Source organism: Coffea arabica, chromosome 5e, assembly GCF_036785885.1.
Source record: "Coffea arabica cultivar ET-39 chromosome 5e, Coffea Arabica ET-39 HiFi, whole genome shotgun sequence".
Taxonomy (NCBI): Eukaryota; Viridiplantae; Streptophyta; class Magnoliopsida; order Gentianales; family Rubiaceae; genus Coffea; species Coffea arabica.
The window spans coordinates 50,983,855-51,009,818 of NC_092318.1; the positions used below are offsets into that span (position 1 = coordinate 50,983,855).

The following is a 25,964-nucleotide window of genomic DNA, read 5'->3' on the forward strand; positions in this document are numbered from 1 at the left end:
TGAACTTAAAAACAGTAACAAATGTCAATGTAAAATATATTGTAGACAATTATTGGTGTTAATGGCATAGAAATATGTGTATGATTGAAAAGTACTACTGTTTATCTTGTTCTTTTTTCTCCTTAGCGTGGGGTCTCTTGAATCCGAGGCGGTGGTCGGAAAGGAGGAGAACTAAAGAAGATAGGCAAAGAAAAACATCTGATTCGTCAAAAACGCTAACTCGGATCCTCCTCCCTCTCTTATTAATTAGGACGAATCATGATGGCTGATCATTAAGAGGCTTGGGGTTTTTGTGACTCATTTACATGTTATACTAGTATGTTACGCAATTTCATAATTTTTCTCAAATTAACATAGCGTCCCACTAAGATAAATATTTTAAAAGTTAAATTCCTATTCATTATTACATGAAATACTAGTTAGTTTGTTTGGATTGCTTCATATTTCTCCAATTTTATTTGCTTACATCATCTTTACAATTTCCAATACACCTTTTTATCTTCCCAATATCTTTTTATCTCACATACATCACATCACAAAAAGTGCTACAGTAAAAATATCTCAAATAATCCCAAATAACTTACAATCCAAACAGAGTTATTCATATGTAACAAGAGTACAGCGTGGAAAGTTATAGCAGATGATATCTTTGTTTGAATTGACCTTTATTTCCTCAAATATATTTGTTTACATCATCATTACAATTTCCAATACACCTTTTTATCTTTTCAATTACCTTTTCATCTCATATACATCACATCACAAAAAATGCTACAGTAAAAATATCTCAAATAAAGAACGGCTGCGCAAACATATGAAATAAACGTGACAAAGTTGACCAATGCATTAGTTCGTTTATTATGTCTAAACAAAACAAATCCGCAAAAGTGAAATTTTATGGAGTACGTACTTGTAATAATTGATGACTATGATAAATTGATTTTACTTTTTACTGCAGGCGGCTACAACTTTCAAAGTTTATGGATCGATCTTCACTCTCGCTTACTATGATATTTAGTGAAGAATTGCGACAGGTTGGATTCGGTGGTCGGTGCAAAAGTGCACTAAGATAATCATATGTAGTAGGATTGTATTTTGTACTATTGTTTGCATCACACATGGATATGGTAGTTTCTTTACTGAATTCACGGGGGCAAAAAAAATGTATCATGACGAATAACAAAGTACTTCATGATGTAAATCTCATAAAAGGGGTCAAATAATAGAGCAAAAGTTTCTTCCAATACATGGTTATGGTTTCTTTCTTTCTTTCTTTCTTTCTTTTTTTACCTTGCCCCTAATCCTCAATTGTATCAGTTCCCAAAAAGTTTGTGTAAAGTAATTATTTAAAAACTTATGCAAACGTAGATATTGCCAAATTTTCAGATCTATTTATTATACGCTCAAATGACAATAATATTAGTGAAGCTCATGATTTTGCCTTCGAGAGCTAGTAAAGTAGGGTATTACTAAATCATTACAAGTAGCCCAAAAAAAAAATTATGTTTCTAGTGTAGGACAATAAATTATGTCTACTTGTTTCTTGAAATGTTTGATTGGAACGGACAACCCCTTGTTAACGTCACAATGGTGAGTTAGACACAAGCAAGTTTGAAGAGGGGAAAAATTGGATTGGACGATGAAATGAAAGGAATAATAAGTAAGAGGTCTGAATTTAAAACTTTTACTTATTAATAATTATTATTTTTTTTTTTTAAAAAAGAGCGCTTCTATCCTGCGTGCACGGACTCCTTGCTCAAGTCCACACGAGGAAGCCCAGTCAATTTGACGCAATGGGCCAGACATTAGCCTAGTGTTTCCTGATCTTCTTCGCATAGTCAAACCCCATAGTAATCTCGATCACAGTCCCAAGTGACGTGGCAACATTAGCGTTAATTTCAGTTCAACCCTCAAAAGTAGTAAAATTATCAACCGGATTAATCACACTTTATCCCCTTTAAGTATGAGCTATTTCTCAATTTACCCCCCAACGTTTGTTTTTCACAGTTTACCCCCTCCATCAGTCTAGCTAAGCAATTGCACCGTTAAAAACTTCAAGATACCGAAATTGCTATTGGATGAGAGCCATTTGTTTTGGCTGACTAAAATGTTCTTCAATGAGTTATAAAAATGGGTGTCTGGTGTTTTTTAGCCTATTTTTTCTTTTTCATGCTTCCATCCAGTTGTAACTTATTTTTTCTCTTTCATTTCAATAAATCCAAAAGTTCTTAAAATTTTTCTTTGTCAACCAAAAGTATCATAAAAATGTCACAAAATGCTTCAAATAACATTGAAAGATCGCCCCAAAAAATGCGTGATGTGGTAAAAAGGCACCATTGTGCACCTCTTGGATACTTGAAAATTCGAAAAGAAGATTTTACTGTTACTCAAATTACAATGTAAGAATTTTTCATTAATAATATGTTATTATTGTCTTTAATTTTGTTCTATACATGAATAAGTCAAAAAGAGTTTTAGACAGCTATATGAATAATTTTTTTTTTGTCCCATGTGCCAAATGGAGAGAAATTCCCCTCCTCCACAGTCCACATCTCATGGTAATTTTGGAAACTTTTATTTATCTCTTTCATAAACCTAGAGATATGGGTATTTTGGGTTGTTCATTATTTTCTTAAGAGTATTATTGTCTTTTCATTATTCTGTTTATCTCCATTAGAGTTGACCGTTAGTCTTTGAGGTAAACTGTAGAAAACAAACGTTGGGGGTAAATTGAGAAATGGCCTAAGGAGATAAAGTGCAATTAACCCCTAAAAAAATAAAAAAACAAATTTGGTATCACAGCTAAACAATAAAAAGTGTTCAAAGTAGGCTCAACGCTATTATTTGTTGTAGCTGCAACTTGATGTAACTTTGGATAGAGCATGAGCACCGAAAAAAAAAAATCTCATGGGAATTAACATCTTACACAAGTCATTTTAAGAAATGAATGTAGAGAAGTTCTTCATCCAGTGAATCATATTTAAAATCTAGAAATTAAAGACTCTGAATTCTAATTTTTTTTTTAAAAAAATCTCATCCTCAGTTTTCAAATCCCACAAGTCTCCTGTTAGGAAAATAAAGTTGTAATTCACATTTAAAAGCCATGATAGACCGTGGCAAATGTTTCACCCATGTAGTCGCAATCTGTTACACTTTCTATTATATTCATTAAAATAGTTATATTTCTAAAGATGATATTTGACTTTCATTCTTTCAAACACTTAAGCTATTAACTATATACATAAGAGTTCAAGAGCTAAAATTGTATAAAGAGGCTATCTTACGCCTAAAAAAATCGGTAAAACAACCTTTTCAAAACTTAGTAAATGATGAAAAAAGAAAAAAAAAATAATGAACACAATCAACGCCATGTTTTTTCTTCGGTCTTTGCAAAACTACCTTTTGCCTAAAATTGTAAGAGTTTAAGAGCTAAAATTGTATAGAGAGGCTAGCTTATGCCTAAAAAATTCGATAAAACTACCTTTCCAAAACTTAGTAAATGATGAAAAAGAAAAAAAAAGAATGAATATAGTCAACGCCATGTTTTTTCTTCGGTCTTTGCTTCATATATTGTGCGTGTATGTATTATTTAAAATGACTATTGTAACACTTTTAATTATATGATAAATGTGAAATGTAAAAGTATTTAAAAATATAAAAATGTGATTGAAAAATATATTTATGATAAAAAAAATTTTAAATAATTTATGCACGCAAATACACCTATTATTTGGGGACAAGCAAGGTCGGTTAGATCGTAGGTCAAGAGAGTAACTATAATGGAGCTAAGGACTGAACTAGAACATTTCCTGAGGCCAAATTGAAATACCAATCCCTGAAATGATACTTGCCCACGCTGTGGTCCTAAAGGCTTGCCACGAATATCACAATGACGCGAGCCAGCGGCACCTTTACCTAGTGCCTTCGTCACATTTACACAGAGTCACGCAGCCGCAGAGCAGCTGCAGTAATATACTATATATAATATAAGGGATTGATTGAAATGGGGGCGTTGGCGTTTGAGGTCCGCAACCTCACGCGCGTGTCGTCCTTCGCGACTCTTGCTCAACTTCCCAAGCACTTGTGTTATTCATTCCTCACTTTCCCCCCTCTTCACAAGCAGCGCTTTTCGTTCTCAGTCATGGCTTCCGTTAACAAAAAGGCAAAGAACCATACTCAAAATTTCACTGCTGACAAAAAATTCTACTACTAGAATTCGTTTTTGAGCTTGATTTTTGTTTTTTGTTTGTCTGTCTACCATTTTGGTGATAGGTTTTGGTGCCGATTGCGAATGGGACCGAGCCAGTGGAGGCGGTGGTGCCAATAGATGTGTTGAGGAGAGCTGGCGCGGAGGTTACGGTAGCTTCGGTGGAGAAGCAGCTGCAAATTGATGCTTGCCGCGGTGTTAAAATCGTTGCCGATGCCTTGATTTCTGACTGCGCCGATAACGTCTTCGACCTCATTTCTCTTCCGGTATCGACAAGTTTTTGGCTTATGCCGTATGGACTAAAATTGTTTTTTTTTTTTTTTTGGTTTATTGATTGCTTTTTTTCCCCTGTTTTTTGGTGGCCTTCAGTGTTGGTTTTCTTATTTATTTGCCATTTTTTTTAAAGTTTCCCCCTTGTTGAGAGCGGGGTATTAGGAAATTGTATGAAAAGTGGCGATCAAAATGGAATACCATAGAGCTTTATGAGTGAGCTTCTTAATTTCAATGACTCCTTTACTCCAGTTGACATTTTTATTAGAAATTTATACAAATACAGTTGGTTTTATTTTTTTTAAAAATCTGACTTTGAAACTGATCCTTAAAACATACCGTTAGAAACAGCTATTTATTTTTTGGTGTCTCATTTGAGTGATTCATTACTATAGTGGCCTCTCGTCGAGAAAATTGAATTTGTTTCTGGCAAATTAATTTATTCTTCATTTATCTGTTTTTGGTATAGGGAGGAATGCCTGGTGCAACAACGCTTAAAGATAATAAAACTTTGGAAAGCATAGTGAAAAAGCAGGCTTCAGAAGGCCGATTATATGCTGCAATATGTGCATCTCCTGCTGTTGCACTTGGCTCATGGGGCCTATTGAAGGGGAAGAAGGTGATGAACGATATTCCATGAAGTTATAGTGCTATCTAGTGATCAACTTCTAACCAGATAATGATTTTTTTGACTAGGCAACTTGTTATCCATCATTCAGGGAGCAGTTATCTGCCGCTGCTGCGATTTTTAGCGACTCAATAGTTGAGCATGATGGCAATGTTGTGACGAGTCAAGGACCTGGAACAGCCATGGAGTATGCCGTTGCACTAGTTGAACAATTATTTGGGAAGGAAAAAGCTAAAGAAGTTTCTGGGCCATTGGTACGTTTCTTTGCCTTTTACCTTTCCTCACTGACATAAGGCGTTTTAATGTTTATTATAGACTCTAGAGGATCACAATCGACCATTTTGTTATTATCTGGCTTACTACTTTTCCTGATGCATCTATCTATTCTGTGCGGCAGTTTTTACATAATTAGCTTCTTGCATAATTTTTGTATAAGCATTTCTCACAAGCTGTTTATTCCTAGGTTATGCGCACCATTCACGGGGCTGAATTCCTGTTTGCTGAATTTAATCGAGTCAATTGGACATGTGATGGCTCCCCTAAGGTAATTTATGTCTAGGTTTAGGTTGTTGCTTAATACTTTTTTGTACTAGTACATCTCATCCAAGCCACGATGTCATACCCCTGCCTCGACTTGAATCACTATGTAGGTTTAGTCTGGTACTTCAATTTGTTCAACCTCCAGTAATCTCACATGCATGTCCATGACAAATTGAGGGGCCTGTGATGTGATAATTCCTTATCTACCAAGCCATGCCAGTTAGGTTGCATTGTTGATTATATACTTTGCCTTTTCTGTCACAGTATGTCTAGGCTGATAATTCATGTCAACTTGTTCTACTATCAAAGACCTTATTCAGGTTAAATTTTTTGCTGCTTCTAGAGGTAACCAAACTGCTTCTCTTCCTTTCACATTCCAAAATTTGACTTTTTGTGTCAAACCTCCTCTTTGTATTCTTTGTGAACTAAAAATCAATGACTGTTTTGAATATGCAATTGACAGCCATTAACATTGTTTTGCACAATCATGTGTTTACATCCAGTTTTCCTCTTCTTTTTGCCTTTTAGATTCTTGTACCTATTGCTAATGGCACTGAGGAAATGGAAGCTCTTATTATTATTGATGTACTTCGATGGGTAAATGCTGAAGTTCTGGTGGCATCTGTTGAGGATAAACTAGAAGTTGTGGCTTCTAGAAAAGTGAAACTCGTTGCAGATGTGCTCCTTGATGATGTTGTTAATGGCTCATATGATGTTATTGTGTTGCCGGTATGAGAGCTACATTTGTTCTATCAAGCCAACAACACCTGAAAATGCAGTCTGATTTTTTTAACATTTTGTACATATTCAGGGAGGACTTGGTGGCGCGCAAGCCTTTGCGAAATCAGGAAAGTTAATTAATTTGCTGAAGAAGCAGCGTGAATCTAATAGACCGTATGGAGCATTCTGTGCTTCCCCTGCTTTAGTCTTGGAACCACACGGCTTGCTCAAGGTAGCATTTTGAGATGCGTCACTGCGTGTTTAGTGTTCAATTTGGGTATATGCAGCTAAGGAGTATAAAGCTTTTCTCCAAAATTCAAGCATATTGGAAGTCAACAAATTCATGAATTCCTGAAATTTTGCCTCGAAATTTGTAGTGCTTCCATCAGCCTCGTCTCTTCTTTGTGTACCTCGTTTAGTTTGAAGGCTACCATTCTGATGTCAAAATATTTGGTTTACCCTGCACTGGGTAGTTTCATGTCCGTTTTTGTCACTAATACCTACTCAGTTTTAAGTATGTATTCTTTTTCACCTTGATATGATGTCTTTTGCTCTCTTCAGGGTAAAAAGGCTACTGCGTTCCCTGCACTGTGCGACAAACTGACTGATCCAAGCGAGGCAGAGAACAGGGTGGTTGTGGATGGCCATCTCATCACTAGTAGAGCGCCAGGAACCTCACTGGAGTTCGCGTTTGCTATTACAGAGAAGCTCTTTGGGCGCGAGAAGGCTCTAGAACTTGCAAAGTTCTTGGTTTTTGTTCGTTAGTGGGCTTGGAACCGGACTCCCTCTTACCTTTCTCGTCCCCTTCCCCAAAGAAATCCGATGATGAACTAATCGACCTTGTGTATGTAGACGTGTATGATATAGAATAAATTTTGGAGCTTGGGTGTTCTGAGATTTTCAGTTTTCGTATCTTTTGGCTTTTACGTTGTCTTTGCAATGGGATGGCTTATATTGGTCATCAGAGGTCAAAACATTTGCACTAGTTTTTAAAGTTCCAAGAATACAACGCGCTTAAGCAGCCAGTCAAACGAGCTGGTTGCATTTGTCATTTGGGCCTTTAATGTCGGAGTAGTCAAGAACCAGATTCATTTTCTCATGGATGATGTGTTGGGAGTTGGGACAGTGGTTTCACTGGTTTGGGACTTCTGAGACCGTTATCCGTTTTGAAGTTGCTCTGCCCTTTCCGATTGCAGCGAGAAGCTGAGGTGGGCACACGAGTTTTGACGTTTCTTCTTCTTGTCAGTCAAAACACAAAAAGTTGTAGATGTAGCGAATTTTACTTCTCCCGATTTTACTTCTCCCGATTGGGGGGGGGTTTGGGTTTGGTTTATAAGTCCCTGGAAGGACCTCAAGAGTTGCCGGCTTTTGAGGTTTCTTCTGGGATTAGGTTTATAAAAGCCGAATTTCTAGACTTCAGTTTAGAAAAGGTCAAGATTTGGAAAACAGCAAGATCACGCGGGAGATGGACCCTGCATGCCGTCTCTAAAATTTCGATTGAGGGATAACATTTTGTTATTTAAGCAAATGAATCTTGGAAAAAATTATGAATTTTCCAAAGAAAAACCTTGTACGTGCCAAATTTCCCCATGTACAAATTATGAGCTCGAGAAGCTCCCGTTGTTGTTGTTGTTGTGGTTTTGGGTCCTCCGTTGTTTTTACCTACAAAGAAATTGGCTACCAAACGTGAAAAGAAAAAAAGCAAGAACTTGATGCAACTGTGCTGTCAAAGAAAACTTGCACTCTTGGACATGTAATGTGTGTTGTTTCCGGTACCTTAACTCTGCTAATCTGCTTGCAATGAGTTGGATTCTCTAATGTTTGGTCATTAATTTATTGTGCATGCAAAATATTGGGATCTTATTAATCTTTATGACTAAAAGTAGTAGTATTTTCCAACGTCTATCAGAAATTTCTTGAATTAAATATCAAGTGCCTTTTCTTTCGTGCATATGTATAAAAGTTCAAAAAAAATATAGTAATTGATTCCTTACAACGTGCTTCAATCAATCTAGTGGGAAAATCGCACTTCATGGGCGTGCAAATTAAGAAAACAATTAAAATAAAAAATTAATAGTAATGAAAATTATTATTAGCAAACTTTTGCTTTTGTGAAAGTAGAATAATAAAATCACACAAAATTTTAATATGAAATTCCTTCCTCATGCTTTATATATAATATACAAATCAGCCATTTTGCAGCAAAGTTTAGATAATGAAAAGTTTGAGAGAAGGATGAGTTGAATGATTAAGAAAAAGTATGAATGGCATTTTCTTTGTAATTTTTTATAAAAAATACTGTAACGATTTGATATATATAAAATAAAAAAATAATTAAAAATATAACGATTTAATATATGTGATAATTTTTTACAATCCAAACACTTCGCTGACCGGTGTTGTCTGACGACTTTTTGCTAACATAAAACTACCACGTGTTATTCATTCATGTTGAAGGTCAATGGTCTAAAATTCTTGTCCCTTTTACACGTGACAGCTCTCGCCGTAAATCATTTGCGATTACCTTTGTTCGGTTTTTACTACTACAAATAGGGCTGCAAACGAGCCGAGCCGAGTCGAGCTTTGAGCTAATCGACCCGAGCCTCGACTAAATTTTACCAAGCTCGAGCTCGAGCTCGAGCTCGACGAGCCGGCAAATTTCGAGCTCGAGCTCGACTCGAATCAAGTCGAGCCGAGCTCGAGCTCGAAAAAAAATAAAAAATAAATATTTTATTTAAAAAATAAATAAATAAAATAATATTTTTTTCTTAATAAATAATAAAATTTTAAGGACATATACGTAATTTTACTATGAAAATAAAAAATAAAAAATATATATATAATATACGTAATTTTATTATTAAATAAAAATAAAAATAAAAATAAATATATATATACCCAAGCTCGCGAGCCGGCTCGCGAGCTAACGAGCTTAATATTCTGAGCTCGAGCTCGAGCTCGAGTTTGACTCGAGCCGGCTCGAGCTCGACTCGAGTTCGATTAACATCGAACTCGACTCGAGCTTGACTCGAGCCGCTCGCGAGCGGCTCGATTCGTTTGCAGCCCTATTACTACTATATAAGCATTAGAGTACAGAATTTACACTGCTCAAACTCTTTACCTTGGCCTGCACTTGCCTCTTGTTCGATCGTTGCAATGACAATAAATTAAGATTGGCCCAATTTGTTTTTCGAATGTAGAATTGTCATTGCAAAGAATCTTCACTATATTGAGCTGGTCGTGACAATTATTCAGATGGGCTCCCCCTTTTTAGGGTGGCAATAGGGGCGGGTGCCCGCGGAGGCTAATGGGGAAAGGATTGGGGCTGGGGCTGGGGCGGGGGCGGAGGGCGGGGGAGTGTACTCCCGCCCCGCCACCCGTTTTAAAAAAATAAATATATAAAATTTATATGTATATAATTATATATATAATATATAATTTAATTAGTTACAAATTTATGATAATGATATTCTTAGTTATATGTATTATATAATGACTATTAGTATATATAATATAATTGATATTATTAATTATACTAATAATTATATATGTGTACTAATATAAATTATTAATTGGTTATATTAAATTTATTAATACATTTATACTAAATCCCTAATTACACTTAATACAATAACATTTTTTTTTAAAAAAAAAGCACAAGCACAATAATGAATTAGTGATTGTATTTGTGCCAAAAGTGAAAACTTGACTATTTTAATTATATTTATTTCATCATGTTGGATTGTATTCAAATAATTTTTATTTGATTATTTTTATAAGTTTCAATTGTAAAATTACAATGAATAATAATTTGATGATATATTGATATTTTACTACTTAATTATTTGCTAAAATTTAATCATAATAAAATTATATAACAAATTTTTATTAATCCGTGAAAACACCACGGGGAAGCGGGGCGGGCGGGACGGGGCGGGGGGAGGGGGAACGGGGGCTGGGGGAGGGGTCCCCCGGCCCACCCCGCCCGTTGCCATCCCTACCTTTCTCCTCCTTTTTCCATTTGCTGTCTCCCTCGAAACCAAACAAAACAAAGACAAGAATTACGCGTAGCTATTAACCCATCAGCTCGTGTATTAATGAGTTCCTACCAATCTACAACTGGAGTTGGAAGTTGGAACTGGAGCACAGAACAAAATCAGTTAACGGCTCTGACCAGGTAAAAACTAAATGCTGGAATGAAACTTCAAACTTGACTATTTCTAATTTTATTTTAGTCTGTCTTGCGAAAATAAAAGCATCCCAGCCCACTTTTAAGCCATTACAATTCTCCTGCACCAGCCCTCTCCTGGTTCACCAAGATAGTACCGTAAAGGTGAGCTTTCCATCTCTTTGTTTCTTGAAGATATTTTTGGGCCTTCTTTAGCATGTGCAATAGCGGATAGCTTTTCTCTGAACTTCGGCGATTCTCTCAATCCTTTTCATGCTTGATTAGTCAAGCACCTTTGATGAATTGTGAATTTTTCTGTGAATCTTGTTATAGACCATATTCTTATGTTTGTAGCTTGATAAGTGCATGTTATCCTTGGTTTCAGTGATTCTTATAGCTAGTTTAAAGGTCATTTATATCCTTATTGGCAAATAATTTATTATTATGATGTCTTTGCAAAGGTAGCTGATTGGCCCTGTTGAATCTGGCTCAATTGGATATGAATTATGAACAGGAACCAGTAATTATAATCTAATGTGTGTTTGCTGAATCCTGCTTTTCTAAAACCAATGCGCAAAACAATATGGTAAATGCTTGTGTAGGTGCTATGATGCCTTTTGTTCCCTTTTACGGAGAATTTATGTAGTTTTCATTCGTCATTGGTGCATATTAGTTCTTGCGGATGGCTTTGACTTGGTCCTGAGGTACTGTGCCTCGCAAATTCCTCTTTTAAATGATGATGCAAACGTTGCCTTTGGCCTGGTAATACCGATAGGGTCTTCTCAGGAGAGGTCTTAGGATTCACTTCTTGATCAATTTCAGAATTAGAACTTAAGCCTTTCTGTTTCCTTTTCTTTTTATTCCTTCAATTTGTACCTTCAAAGAGATCATTTCTGCTTCACTTATCTTATAGTTACACTATGTGTTATCGATAGCAAAATAGTAATCTTAATTTATATAAATCTTTACCTGACCTGTAATGTCAGATCAGAACTTGACAAAGTTCTAAACTTTACAAATTTATTTGTCACAGTTGTTCTTGACAGGTAGTTTGTTCTGATTCGAATTCTTAATTGGCACACGAGATGGGTGCAGGGAGTTGTTTTACTTTCTGTTTCAAACAAAAAGCTTCTTCTCCAACTTGGGGAACAATAGAACTTGAGGAAGGTGGGTTTCTGGAAGAGTCACTTGGTACTTTAACATCCAATCTATTATCCAGATACCGAATTGGATAAATTCATGTTGTCTGAAGCATGATAATGGTCCTTCGTTAATTCTTGACTTCAATGATGAGCTCACATTTCTTAATTCTTGATCACTTTCTTCAATAAATGCTTGCAACAGCTCTTGAACATGTTTTTATGGCATATATACTATATACAATGATGCGTTTTTTATATGCATGAAACTGTTCTAAGTAGCTTCAAAATGTATACAGAAGGTTTAAATGTAGACAATGCTAGGCTCTACAGCTACGGAGATTTGCGAATTGCAACTGAAGATTTCAGTCCTGTAAATAAAATTGGGAAAGGAGGGTTTGGTTCAGTGTATAAGGTAATACTTTTTGTTTCATATCATCCTTCTTTGGGGAATTACTTTGCTACTGGTGCTTGAGATATGTAGTTGAATTGTCTACTAATTGTCAGGGGAGGCTAAAAGATGGAACACTGGCTGCTATAAAAGTGCTTTCTGCTGATTCAACTCAGGGCGTACGAGAGTTCTTGACGGAAATAGTGACAATTTCAGGTCTAGAACATGAAAACCTGGTAAAGTTGCATGGCTGTTGTGCTGAAGGGGACCACAGGATATTGGTCTATGGCTATCTTGAAAATAATAGCCTTGCTCAGACTCTTCTTGGTAACTCATCGCCTCTTGTCATATAGAGATATAAAAGCAAGCAACATTCTTCTTGATAAAGACCTTACACCAAAGATTTCAGATTTTGGTCTAGCGAAGCTCTTTCCGTCTAGTTTAACCCATATTAGCACACGCGTTGCTGGGACTCTGTAAGTTTATTTTCAGTATATATCTAAACTCCTTCCTCTCATATAATGTACTGCAGAAGAAAATGGACAAAGAAAGCAAAGAGTTTGCAACAAATGCAATTAATCTATATGACTCAAAGTCTAATGTATTTTTTACTTATAATTTCTACATTGTTGCATGTTCTTAGAGGTTATTTGGCCCCTGAGTATGCAATTCGAGGCCAGTTGACACGGAAAGCTGATATATATAGCTTTGGTGTTCTCCTTTTGGAGATTGTCAGTGGTAGATGCAACACAAACAAGCGGTTGCCTGTCGGTGAACAGTTTCTTCTTGAAAAGGTATGCAATTCTTCATTTGCTCATACTGAGAGGTTTATTCCTTGGACTATTATAAGTAGAATATATTTTTGAATTACCATCTGAAGAAGTTCTTGCTACAAGAAACAAATGAGTAGGATATTAACTGATGTGCTGAGTAGATGAGTACTAATTTGTCTACTATGGAAGAATGGATTAAGATACCTAGCCTCCACCTTTTAGAACCTGAAATGATGAGTATAAACCAATATTAGATAATGAAGCAGTTCCTACTGAAACTCAAGTTGCCAACCTATCTGTCCTTCCTTTTCACTTTTTTCCCATTCTACAATGTAAACATATCTAAGTAATATAATCACACATTTTAGGTATAGCTGATGATAGCAAAATGCATGGTCTTGATGCTACTAGTGAATGCCTTTGGATTCATCTGTTATCCATTAACTATGCCTTTTAGCCTGATTCTGGGCCTTTGCTCATTTTCTGTCAACAAGCAGGTCATGACAACTGAGGAGAGATAAGTGAAAGTAGTCACTGAACTATTTATCAACATGGGGAGTAGCTGACATCTGTAATCTATTTGACGGGATAGTTGTAAAACCGCTCTTTGCATTATATAATCACCATACTCTCTCGTTCCACAACCTTTAACCACCATGTATTACCAGTTGAATTCCTTATCATCCTTATAGTTGAATGTGCAAGTGTCTACCTCACTCATGATTTGAAAGTGTTTGTTGTATCAAGAAGGTCTACAAGTGTATTAACTTAGTGGTTCGTGTTGGCATTTTTCTGATCACTATGTTTTCTTTTGCCAGATGGCTCTATTGGAGAGATGAAATGTTGTTTGGCCACAATTAATATATGAGATGATGATGTTTGAATGCAGCTTAATGTTTCAAATCTCAAGTAGGAGTTCACAATAATAACAATTGGAAACTGACTGTTCATGTGTGCAGTTCCATATTCATTTTCTTGTCTAGTTATTTCTGCTGATAATTGGCCTTCCCTTTTTCCCTTGTTCTCCTTTCCATTCCCTGAATGACTTCTTATTTGCAGGTGTGGGTTCTTTTTGAGAAAGGAGAGCTAGTTCAAATGGTTGATCCTGATTTGGGAGGGGATATTGATGTTGATGAGGCTACCAGGTATCTGAAGATTAGTCTTTTATGCACCCAAGATGTGCCTAAAAACCGGCCATCCATGTCTACCGTGGTGAAAATGTTGACTGGAGAGATAGATTGGGATGAAAAACAGATAGCAAAACCTGGGATTATAGAGGAGCTTATGATTCTGAGGCATAACAGTACCACAACTTATACAGTCTCTGCTGGCTCTGGAAAGAAGGGAAATTCATCATCTTCTGAGAACACAACCATGACATATCCCTCCATGAGTTTCTCTTCAATATATGACCGGGACACTTCAATAGATGACCGGGACAGTTAGCTGCTAGAAGACTCAAACAGCAGCTTTGTTTATCCTTCTAGGTTGCAGTTTTGAGCACTGAATCTCTGTACATTATTTAAGGCTTCTTTTTCTTCCCTTATTTTTTTTGGGGGGGGGGGGGGGGGACGGGTGGGGGTAGTGGTGTTACTAGATTCTTGATGTGTAACATTGGGTGTTTTCAATCCAACAAATTTTGTAAAGATAATGTGAAGGGTGCTTTTTGGATGGATTCATCTCCGGCAGTTTTCATCAGTTTTAAACTCTGAAACCCAAAATTGATGAAGGTAGGAGCAAGCACGGTGTTGTTACAAATATGGTGATAAATGATAATTCATAAGCACTATGTGATGATTTGATATGAAAGTAGATGCCTACTCTTTGCCATTCTTGTATTTGTTGCTCCATTTTTGACCATGACATTTGGGGACCTTTGTTGAAGGATGTAACTTGGTTTGCCTTTGTTTCTCTGTTAGAGTACATTCAGTTCTTTTGCTGTAATTATTAAAATGAACATCAGGAAATTTGCAAACTCTTCACTCTGTTTAGAGTAAATTCATCTTTTAAGGTTTCAGATGATATTCGGATCACATCATATTGGGACAGCTGCTGTTATAAAATTTATGATCTCCTTTTCTGCTAAACACTTCCTCTTTAATGGTTACCAGTATGAATTGTTTGAAGTAGCCAACAATCCAGTCTCTTGTTTATTACATATGCAAAAAGGGTGCTGTTATACTATGCTAAACTGACAATATCTCAGAAAATTTCTGGTAAAAACATGAACAATTAAATTATCTGTCCATAAATTATTGAACTCTATCGAAACAATATATGATTTCTACAAACATTCATTTAGGAAATGGAAAAGGACTAGTTTCTGGATCTGTAACATTTGCACCACAAGATCAGAAAACATAGAACTCTATAGCCGATGACAAAAGCCAACATGATCAATAAATTGCTCCACTTATGCGACTCTTGCAGACCTTCTTGTCTCAGGAATTCATATGCATATAAACTGCATTCCCCTCTTTCACGTTCTAAGCATCTTCTCCCTCCTTTCCCTCCATACTCGTTTATCATAAAGCATTCAAATGGGTATTTAAACAAGCTTATATAGTGCATAAAGATCCAATAATTGGGTATATTCTCCTTTGAGATAAAATACCCAGAAAAAAGAAAGAAAGACCCCATTAATCCTGCAATAATAGATGTTCCCATGATGAAATTTGGGACCAGTGCACTGAAGCATGCTGTCAAGGCATTTGACATCAACACAACCATCCAAACCACCAAGGCAAAGTAGAGGAAGCCATCAATGTTTTGCCGCAGACCAACTAGCCAGTAAACTGGAGTTGTGTAGAGAAGACCAACCATTAAAAGAAAAGGAAGGAAGACAAAGGTGTTTGAAATAACGTAAGAAGATACCCTATATGCTCCTCTTGTAGTTTCTCTCATAAAAATTCTTCGCTCTTGCAAGAAAATTGGTAGGCCTTCAGTTGTGGAAGATAGTAAGAAGGTTAGAGTGAAAGCAAAAAATCCTATCCGAGTTTGTAAGGCAATCTGCCTTTGATCATTTCTGACATTCATGAAAATGGTCCCAATTATGAGTCCTGCTGTCAACGCTTGCATTATCCGTGCTGCAAAGAGTTGTTTCGTTCTGAATATGTTTTTGCAAAACCTTTCTCCAAGGATGAAAATCTCCTCCAAGTGAGAATTTGAGCAGGAAAGGCGCTTGACCCCAAAGTTGTTTAAATTTCTCACACAACTATCATCTTTATTGTACCTTCCTTCAGTTACAACCATATCCTTGGGAAAGAATGAGCCATCAAGAGATTTGGAAGCTTGTTCTGAACTTTGTATTAAGATACAGCTTGGGACTTCAATGGCAAATTCAAGCACATTGATGCGTGGAGGAATGCAATAACCACAATCTTTAAGCCGCTGTTCAAGAAGCTTTAATGAACCATTATGGACGACATGTCCATTTGAAAGCAAAACAAGGCGATTGATCAACTCCAAGATTCTGAATCCAGGTTGATGTATGGTTAGGATAACTGTCTTACCTTCTTTATTAGCTATTTGTGTGAGCAATGTAATCACCTGAAGTGCAGAAGCTGAATCCAGCCCTGAAGTTGGTTCATCGATTAAAATGACAGATGGATCATGAACTAATTCAACTCCAATTGACACTCTTCTCCTTTCGCCACCTGAAATCCCATGATTTGATCCTTCCCCGATCTTGGAACCAGCTACATGGTCCAGCCCAAGTTCCTTTATCAGCACTTTAACTCTGCTGATGGCCTCCTTTTTCCCACCTGATAGCCGAAGAAGAGCACTATACATGAGAGTTTCTTCAACAGAAAGCAATGGAAACAGTGCATCATCTTGGGTGACAAACCCGCATATTCTGCGAAAAAACTCTGGATGTATTGAACAACCATTAACCAATACTTTTCCGGATACCTTTCTTGGTGATATTTCTCCACCGAGGATTTCAAGAAGTGTAGTTTTTCCGGCCCCACTTGGGCCAGCTATTGCAGTCATCTCCCCTGGCCTTGCTTCACAATTTACATCCTTCAAAATGAACTTGGCAGCTTTCCTGGGATTCTTGCAACATAAAAGACTGAACTCATTACATGGACTGAGAAGTTTGTAGGACAGATTTTTGGTCTCAATGATGTATGAAGCTCTCCGACCAATAGAATCTGGTGTCCGGATAGGCAATTCCATAGGGAAAGAGCAGAAGTGAGAGTGGGGAAGCGAAAGCTAGAAAGAAGGCGGCATTGGTAAAGAAAGCAGCAAGGAAAGATGAGCTAACGCACCAAACTTTATATTCCTTTACAAGTTAACTTAGGAGCCAGCAGTTAGTTCTATTATTGGTATAAAGGCTTAACAAAAATCAGCACTGGAGTTAAAAATTTGTGTTCTTTAACTTGTTCTTCTTTCTTCTGATCAGAAGCAAAGTGTTGTAGCTTGAAGACTTGGAAAGTATCAAAGAAACTAGAAAGCAGGAGAGAAAAGAAAACAAGTTTTGCTCCTGGAGTCTTTGCATTTGCAGGTAAACAATAAGTTGACCATGCAGGGTTGTTGTTGGTTGTCTCATCAAATCTTCTCTAACTGCTAGCTTTGCAATATTTTAAGCGTCGTATTTACACTTAACTAATGCTAGAATTGGCAAAAGGTATTCCTTGTTTGGTAGTCTTTGGCCCTTTTTCTTGCCCATAGTTAGACATTAGTAACTTGTAACATATGATTCAAACCCATCTCTTCTGCCATGCCAAAACATTGAGATTGACCTACCCCTTTAGATATTCACAAACCTGCAAATTTCTTGTGCTTCCTGCAGTTTCCCAGACTTTCACAACTCTCCTAAACACCTGGCCTTTTAGATGAAGAACATGGTCACTTGATCTACTTTAATTGCTCTGTTCAAGCTACTGCTTTAGAAATAACTGAGAAGAATGTGATCACTTAATTTTAGGTGAAGAATATTGGTCACTTAATTTTTGAAGTTTTTTTTCTTTTTCTTTTTAATAAAAATAAAAGCAAATCTTATTAGGAATTTTCAGAAAAGTCTGGCAAAAGAATTGGCCGAATAAAAATGTGGTACGCTACACCTAGAAAATTGACATTGTGGCCGTGCCGCCGCTCAAGTCCATTAGCAGTCCTATTAACCATTTCCAAACTCTAGTCTACCCTTAGGTAAAACTTACGAACCTATGGTTTAAAATTTGCCAAGACAAACTAGCCATTAACAAAAGCCCAAGAAGAGTTTTACTATAAACTTTTTCCTAAGCATATGCAAAGGTAACGAAAGCTTTACCCTTTAAAAATCACCAATTTTTTTACTATCCCTTTTTATGTTTGGGTAAATTTTTTATACACTAGCATATTCAGATCATGCCACATAACACTGACTTTAAAAATTTAAATGGCATTTCCAATTTCTCTGAAGTAATTGGTAACTATATATATTTTTATATAAATCGCATTTCTAAATCTAAAGAATTTATTGCCAAAATACTTTTCTTCCAAAACATATATCCAAAGTAACCTAATTTTAAAATTTATTACCTTTATGATATTTTTTCTGTCACTTAAGCTACATATGTGCCACGATGGAGATGAATGCGTCATTCATTTCTCTTTCTCATCTAATATCTTCTCCAATTTTCTCTCTATACCTTCCTGCATTTTTTTCTTTGGTTATCTTTCTCTTGTCAAACGGAATTCTAAGAAACTAATATTTGTATTAATAGTGTCTAAAAAAATATGTTTCCCGAGTCGATAATCTCAAGGCAAATGAAAATTATTCTCTAGTCTTTTCAACAAGTAGGAAGGATAACATAACAAATATGACAACCTTGAAGTTTTTGTAATTGCTTACAATTTTCGTTGCAATTTTTGTATTTTTAAGATTTATTTTTTGAAAAAATATATGCAATAGGTTTGATACATTTAAAAAAAAAATCAAAGACCAATAATAGCAAGGTCAATAATGGTAGAAATTATTTTAAGTAATTATAAGGAAATTATAAAAGTTATGCAATCTTCTTGTGCCTTTATAATAAAAAAAATTTAAAATTTTTAGTTTATGTTGGAAACTATAAACTACATTAGAACTTTCCTTTCTTAAAACTTTTAGTTTATCTATAAACTACATTAGAACAATCAAGATAACTAGATGTCAATAATAACATCATTATGGGAATAAATTTTGAAAGTGAATCACATTGCGAATATTTTTTAGCAAGAGTGTTATTTTGGCAAAAAACTCAATTCTAAAACCAATAAACGTTTGGGTTTTGCATGACATGCAGAGAAGATTACAAATTGATTAAATTACTCAAAGGCAATTCCTCTTACTTTTACAGCTTTACTATTGGCCGAAGGCGTGAGGCCTAATCAAAAGATTCAAGACTCTTCCCTTTCCTACACGCTAGTGTGACTGAAGTCGTGGTTCCAGGCACTGCTACAGCTCACGGCTCTAAGCTGATTGCTAGCGTGATCTGATGTTGCATTATTGGGCCGACAGAATGGGAGGAAGAAAATAAAAAGGATGGACGAGAAGAAAAGAATGTTTGGGCGAGCCGGGCCGATTCCAACGATGGTTTTGAAGCCCGAACTTGTGGAATTAGGCCCACAAAATCATGTCACAGCAACTCATTTCAGCCCAAAATGGGCCCGTTCCAATCAATGATCTTCAACTAGGGTTTCCAGATTCTAGTTTAATCGTTAGCATTTGCTACCACCCAACGTATCTGTACCAGTCCTCCCGGATTGACCTCGGTGGCGGCAGGCTGCTGCGGTGGCTTCTCCTCCTACTCCGGCAAGTGCTTCGCCCTTTCATTTTTAGCTTCGGTCGAGCTTTATTTTGTTTCAATTTCTTTATTTTGTTCAAATGTTCGGCAATCTTTTATCATGCAATCACTATTGTTGGAGAAAAATTAGGGCAACTTTTTGCTGCTGATTGCTCATCCTTCTAAGCATGATCACCTTAAAAATCAGAAAAGATAGCTTCTTTTGTCCCACTTTATTTATTTATTTATTTATGGTCTAGCTTATTTTGTGGTAGCCTTTAGTTTCTGTGTTCTGCAGGTTAGGATAATTGCAGCTGTACAGTCTTAGAATAGAAGAAAAATGAAAAATGAGAGGATTTCTTTCTTTCTTTTATGCCTTTTTTGGAATGTCTTTGTATAGCTTATAGAATGTCAAGTTGAAGACAAATCATAGGTTATCATGTCGAAATAGATTTTAACCATAACTTGCTGAAGTGTGTTATATGGTCTATATGTAGTTATGCTAGTCTTAACTCAACAGAAATTTGCATGCCCACGACTGTTAACCACGTAGTTATCACAAAAGGGATCTCTACAATTTATACGTCCAGTAACGTCCTAGATTAAAAAGATTGCTTTTGTGCTGATGTTAAAACAGAAAGTGAAAATGCTTCGACATTGTGCATTCTATTCCGGGCTGAGTTTGGTCAAAACATGGTGGTTGGCCTTACTAGTTAGTTGGTCACAACATGCATCAGAAACCTGGTTTCTTTTTGGATCAACTCATCAAAGCCAGGCTATATGTTTGCATTTTAAAGGACTGTGTGAAGTTAAGGTATCATATACTACAAGCGTACTGGCATGGACATTAAGCTGCTTCACTTCTTTCTTGTTCAGTGGTTCTACTGAACATCTTAAACTATATTTGTGATTTGTTGAATTCTTTCAATTAGATGTCAGATGCAAATAATGAGCTCTCTGTGGATGTCAACGACCTATCTGAAGCAAGCACTGGAGAAAAACGGAAAAGAGAAGTAAAGTTAAGATCTAAAGCTTGGGAGCATTTCACCAAACTCATAAAGGAGGATGGAACGTATGAAAAATGCCAGTGCAATCATTGCAACAAGCTCTTTACATGTTCAAGTAGAAGTGGGACAACCCATCTGCTTCGTCACATAACAGAAGGAATATGTCCTGTGTATAATAGAGGGAAGAAAGATAGGCCGCCAACCATTTTAAATTATATGAGAGGGAGCTCAGAGCAAAGAAATAACATGACGTCGTGGAAATTTAACCAAGGGTTGGACCAGGCTGGGCATGAATCCGTTGATATGCGGGATGAGTTGTTATCAGCGGGTTTAGAAGATCTTGAACGTCAAACTCGTGAAGTCTTGGAGGATGATTATGTAGGCCAACCATCACCACCTGTAAGTGTCAAATATCCTCAACAATCTGCTTTAAAACGTCAATCGAGAGGAGATTCATGGATGAATGAGTTGCGTGCCTGTGTAAGTAAACTTGTTGATCTCACAACTGAAAGGATGCCAAACGGTAGTTCCATCAAATCTAGTTTAGCTGTTACTGCTCCTGATTACTCCATTGCTGCTGCTCTAAGGTGCCTGAATGAAATGGAAGATATTCCACAATCCAGCGAAATGTACCTAGATGCTTTTGAACTACTCAAGGATGATGGTGAGAGAGAGTGTTTTATATGTTTGCCAGCAGAACCGCGTAGGAGATGGCTCCAAAGGATGTTGCATCGACGTTATCCTTTGCGCTACAATTGTAATTTTTGAAGGACTTCTGTGTATATATTAGACGTTTACTGATGACAATCTTGTCTGAGTTTGTGGATGATTTCCAGTAGTAGACTACTAAACTTTGCTTGCTGCTTGAAATGGATGTTGTAAGCTCTGGCCCCTGCATTGGATGATAATGATTCTTGTGTTATTGTAGACTTTTGAGTGACAAGCAACGCATTATACTCCCAGCTAATGTTTCCCGTCCATTTGCTCTCCCTCCCTCCCAAGCAAACTGCTGATGTTGTTGATATCTGTCTAATTGTCTTCCTTATTATTGTCTTGTGGCTTGAGAGGGATGAGCATTCACCTGATAGGGAAGGTTAATGGCTTGTGAGTAGTGTCTATTTACTTGTAACAGAACCAATTGGTGCTGATCCAAAAAATCTAATTTATATCTTGGTTGGATTGCCATTTTACTCTAAAAAAATATTTAGAACTTTCCGTGAACATATTTTTTAATTATTTTTTTACCTCAGATATCATACTTCTAAATTCTAGTTGTGTTGTGAAAATAAAAAGTCATTTTTAATTTGGGAAAACTTCAAGAACTTTTCAACTCACACGTGTAAACAAAAGCAACAGAAAGAGAAATAAAAAAAAGAAGATATTTATGTCATTTTGTCAAAGTCCAGGGGCAATCTGAGAATTCTCGCTCTATATAAATAACAAAACCCTAAACCGTTGTTTCCCCTTCTCATACATACCCCTTTCTCCTTATCTCACTCTCTTCGTTTCCGCTGAGTTGAGGGCTTCTACAGAAATGGCGACTCGGTTCTTCACTCGGTCGTCTCTACTCACTCCCACCAAACAAACCCTAACTTCCTTCTTCTCTCGGTCCTTCGCTTCACTTTCTCTATCTAAACCTTCGCAATCTCTGTCCACTACCGCTTCCTCCTTGTCCCTTCTCCGTCTCCGCCCTCTCGTCGCCGTCGCGAGCAGCCTCCGCAGCAGCACCTCTGTCGCGACTGGCCTTCGAGGTTTTGCGACTCGTCACACATCGTCGTCTCTCAACGACCCAAACCCTAACTGGTCCAATCGCCCACCTAAAGAGACGATTTTGCTTGATGGATGTGATTTTGAACACTGGCTTGTGGTTATGGAGAAGCCTGAAGGGGATCCCACCAGAGATGAGATCATCGATAGCTATATCAAAACCCTAGCAGAAGTTGTTGGAAGGTTTGTGACGAGAATTTTCTGAATTGAATTACTTGTTTGTTAATTTTTTTTTTCGTTTAACTGAAGTTAGTATTAGTTTGTGAGTGTTTGATAGATAGTATTTATTTTATTAGTAGATTTTCGAGAAACTCCTACCTCTATATCTAGGTCTGAGATGTTTAGATTTTTCAAAACTCCATAGATGTATGTTGACCTAAAGCATATACTTCTGTTTTTTTTTTCTTTTTTTAGCATAAAGTTGCCTCCTATTATATATTATATTAAATTAATAGTAATGGATTCTCATAAGCGTCATTTTATATTTAATATGAACGACGAGGTCTATTATCCCTTTTTGCATGTCGTCGGAAATTTAAAGTAGGAGAGTTATAGCTATTAGTTTAGGAAAATTTTTGACTTTATTGTTTCCGATGAGCCATGGACAATTAAAAGTGATGTCTTTCAGGAGAAACTAGGATTGGAAATGATTTCGGTTGGTTGTCTTTGTTTAATTGCTTAAGATGTTTGGAGACACTTGACTCTGAAGTTCTGATGACATTGATTGTGAAATTTTTTCATCCGATGGGCATTTCTGGAGTATGGAGTCCAAGGGACATTGACTGAAGGGTGGTGTAGTTCTTGCTGTTTGTAATGCTAAATTAGATACATACTTTTGGGGCTTATTATCTTTCTTTTTCCCAGTAACGTGGCCTGTTCTTCTTTACTGTTGTACAAATTTCTGACTGATAATGTGTATCTGTTTAGCCATTAAAAAATTGCAACTAACATTTAAAAAATGAGGAAATGCTCTAGAACACTGATGATAGTGAAATTTCTACTATGTTTTATGGGATAATCCTAGACTAGGTTGCCCTCATTGAGGAGTGTCCTTAGGTTTGTGCCACATGGATTAGTGTGTAGGAGTGCCTATGCTTTTTGGTGTATGTGCCACCAACCTATGTGGCCCATAGAATATCTTGGTCTGTGTGATTATCTGAAAATTCATTCAAACAAGCCCATTGTCTGTGTTAGATACGCTTCTGTTTTCGGGTATCTGTTTGTGGATTGAGCAAATCTACCCTCATATGGTATTTCAGTGATTGGTACAATTGGAAATAATTGAATTTTCAATTGGCTAGCATTTCATTTTGGTGGTTATTTACTTGCACTTGTTGTTACAGTGAGGAGGAAGCAAGAATGAAGATCTATTCAGTCTCCACTAGACACTACTTTGCATTTGGAGCCCTTGTGTCTGAAGAGCTTTCTTATAAGATGAAAGGTAACTGAATTATGTGGCTTCTTGTTAAGCTTTGATGAATATGGTATCCTTAGCAATTTTGTTGCCAAAATTTGAGAAAGAATCTAATTCCTAAGCATTTTCTTTCTTTTGTTCATGTGTAGAACTGCCTCGTGTCCGCTGGGTCCTTCCAGATTCTTACTTGGACGTTAGGAACAAGGATTATGGAGGTACTAGTGTCTGTGTTTGGTTGCTGAGCCATTTGAATCTTCAACAGTGAAACTTTGTTCTTTTGGCAGTTTGGTTGATTATTATGTTATTGAATTAACTGACTTGTGAGGGAATGATTTTCTTTTCTATTTTCTTTCCTTAAACTATTTTCTTATCTGGTTTCTTTTAATTTTACCTTTTACATTTACTAGTAGTTTGGAAAACAATTATTTGAAGTGACTGCTATACTTAGACTTTCTCTGCTAGTTGGTTTGATCTATTCAAGAGTTACTTCCCTATGATTACTTTTGGCATGCATGGTTCGATCTATTCAAGTTATATATGTGCTTTTCTTCTAGTGTTATTTGCAAATTTAGTTCCTTGTGACAGCAAGTTTGCTCCAGCTGTTTGATACTGCTCTGCTGTGATGTGACAATTCAGCAGTCCCAACTTGTTTTCTTGGTTTCTATTTCATTTCACCTACATATGTCCTGCTACTATGATTTTGATGATTTGTGAGTTTGGGATACTTTGCTCTTCTGATTCAAGCTTGCTTGCTTGGTTTCTGAAACATATTTTTAACCATTTACCATCCAACTGCTACGATGCTTCGGACTCATTGAGCATCTGCATGATCTGTTACCTTGTCCATTCATGCTGCATCCTGGTTTGCCTGTTACATTAATGTTTACCTGTTTATAATGTTAAACTGCCAATGCTACTGGATATTGCAGGGGAACCTTTCATTAATGGTCAGGCTGTTCCATATGACCCCAAGTATCATGAGGAGTGGGTGAGAAACAATGCTCGGGCAAATGAGCGAAATAGACGCAATGACAGACCACGCAACCATGACCGTAGCAGAAACTTTGAGAGAAGAAACATGGGCCAAGGGGGGCCTGGAGGGCCTAGGAACTTTGGTCCCACCAATACAGGGGACATACCCCCCAATAACATGGGAGGTGGTGCACCCAATAGGGGTGGCATGCCACCCAACAACCTCGGTGGCATGCCATCCAATAACATGGGAGGACAACAAGCACCGGGCTACATGGGACAGCAACCGTCAAACTACAACATGGGACAACAGCCACCATCCTACAACATGGGACAACAGCCACCAAACTACAACATGGGACAGCAGCCACCACACTATGGGGGACAACAGCCACCAAACTATGGGGGACAACAGCCCCCATCAAGCTATATGGGCGGAAATCAGCACAACATGGGAGGTGTGCCAAACAATGCAGAAAATTTCCAATATGATAATGCACCGAAGAGTGGAGGAGCACCTTATCAACCTGGTCCTGGGCCGAATCAGAACAATTATGCACCAAACGTGGCTGGTGGAAATCCTTACCAGAACCAGAACATGCCTGGAAGGGATATTCCACCGCCTCAAAACTATCAATAAGCAGACTGTGGATGTAAATGAAATTTGTTATCTTTAGGATTTTGTCTTGAAAGCCTAAGCTTATATGGTAACCAGTGAGATGATGTTTAGTTTGGTGATATGTTTATTTTTGGTTGAATGGAAGTGGTTTAACAGTTGGGAGGAGAGTGGCAAGAATATTTTGCTCCTGCTGCCTTGAATGTGATGTACAATTGGTATATCATTGGCAGGCAAGTTACCCAAACCTGTATTTTTCATGTCCGTGGGAGCTCAGGTGAAACTTGTTAGCCTATCATGCTTGTTTAACCAATATTAGTTTCTCATCATGATCTGAAATTCGAAATACAGCGCAAAATGTTACTGAAGCGCTAAGCTATCTGCATACTTGTCCAACATGGCTTACCAGCTGTTCACGAGAGTTCTGTATATCAATGGAGAGGTTACTGGTGGAGAGAGGATGTTAAACCAGTGACGTGTCCATGTCTCCTCTATCTTAGGTTATATTAAAAGTTAGTAAAAACAGAGTTAAACATTGACAATGGAAATGAGTTCCCCTTCTTTGTCGATTTCTTTACCACCTTAATTCAGTAATTTAACTGC

At 37.0% G+C, this 25,964-nt stretch overlaps 4 protein-coding genes and 1 pseudogene across 5 annotated transcripts; 4 read left to right on the top strand and 1 right to left on the bottom strand.

Annotated features, from left to right (window-relative positions):
- The first annotated feature begins 3,886 nt into the window (after positions 1-3,886).
- Positions 3,887-7,262, top strand: LOC113687987 (protein DJ-1 homolog A). The gene is made up of 8 exons (XM_027205564.2): positions 3,887-4,162; positions 4,273-4,473; positions 4,947-5,096; positions 5,174-5,359; positions 5,569-5,649; positions 6,174-6,374; positions 6,457-6,597; positions 6,927-7,262. Exons 1-8 carry the CDS (start codon positions 4,004-4,006, stop codon positions 7,128-7,130), a joined length of 1,323 nt encoding a protein of 440 aa, XP_027061365.1. The 5' UTR covers positions 3,887-4,003; the 3' UTR covers positions 7,131-7,262.
- Positions 7,263-10,342: 3,080 nt separating this feature from the next.
- On the top strand, positions 10,343-14,645 carry LOC140006717 (cold-responsive protein kinase 1-like; annotated as a pseudogene).
- A 446-nt stretch (positions 14,646-15,091) lies between these two features.
- Positions 15,092-17,058, bottom strand: LOC140006330 (ABC transporter G family member 10-like). Its single transcript, XM_072048155.1, has one exon. The coding sequence runs from the start codon at positions 17,013-17,015 to the stop codon at positions 15,153-15,155; it is 1,863 nt and encodes a 620-aa protein (XP_071904256.1). The 5' UTR covers positions 17,016-17,058; the 3' UTR covers positions 15,092-15,152.
- Positions 17,059-19,326: 2,268 nt separating this feature from the next.
- On the top strand, positions 19,327-21,519 carry LOC113691003 (uncharacterized). 2 transcript variants are annotated; one of them, XM_027209169.2, is made up of 2 exons: positions 19,327-19,614; positions 20,518-21,519. In XM_027209169.2, exon 2 carries the CDS (start codon positions 20,518-20,520, stop codon positions 21,358-21,360), a length of 843 nt encoding a protein of 280 aa, XP_027064970.2. In that variant the 5' UTR covers positions 19,327-19,614; the 3' UTR covers positions 21,361-21,519. The 2 variants fall into 2 exon arrangements, with proteins under 2 accessions (XP_027064970.2, XP_071905229.1); XM_072049128.1 differs by lacking the exon at positions 19,327-19,614 and adding an exon at positions 19,651-20,399.
- Positions 21,520-22,046: 527 nt separating this feature from the next.
- LOC113687632 (multiple organellar RNA editing factor 8, chloroplastic/mitochondrial-like) lies at positions 22,047-25,531 on the top strand. Its single transcript, XM_072049127.1, has 4 exons — positions 22,047-22,542; positions 23,703-23,800; positions 23,923-23,988; positions 24,703-25,531. The coding sequence occupies exons 1-4, from the start codon at positions 22,127-22,129 to the stop codon at positions 25,383-25,385; spliced, it is 1,263 nt and encodes a 420-aa protein (XP_071905228.1). The 5' UTR covers positions 22,047-22,126; the 3' UTR covers positions 25,386-25,531.
- Positions 25,532-25,964: the final 433 nt, after the last annotated feature.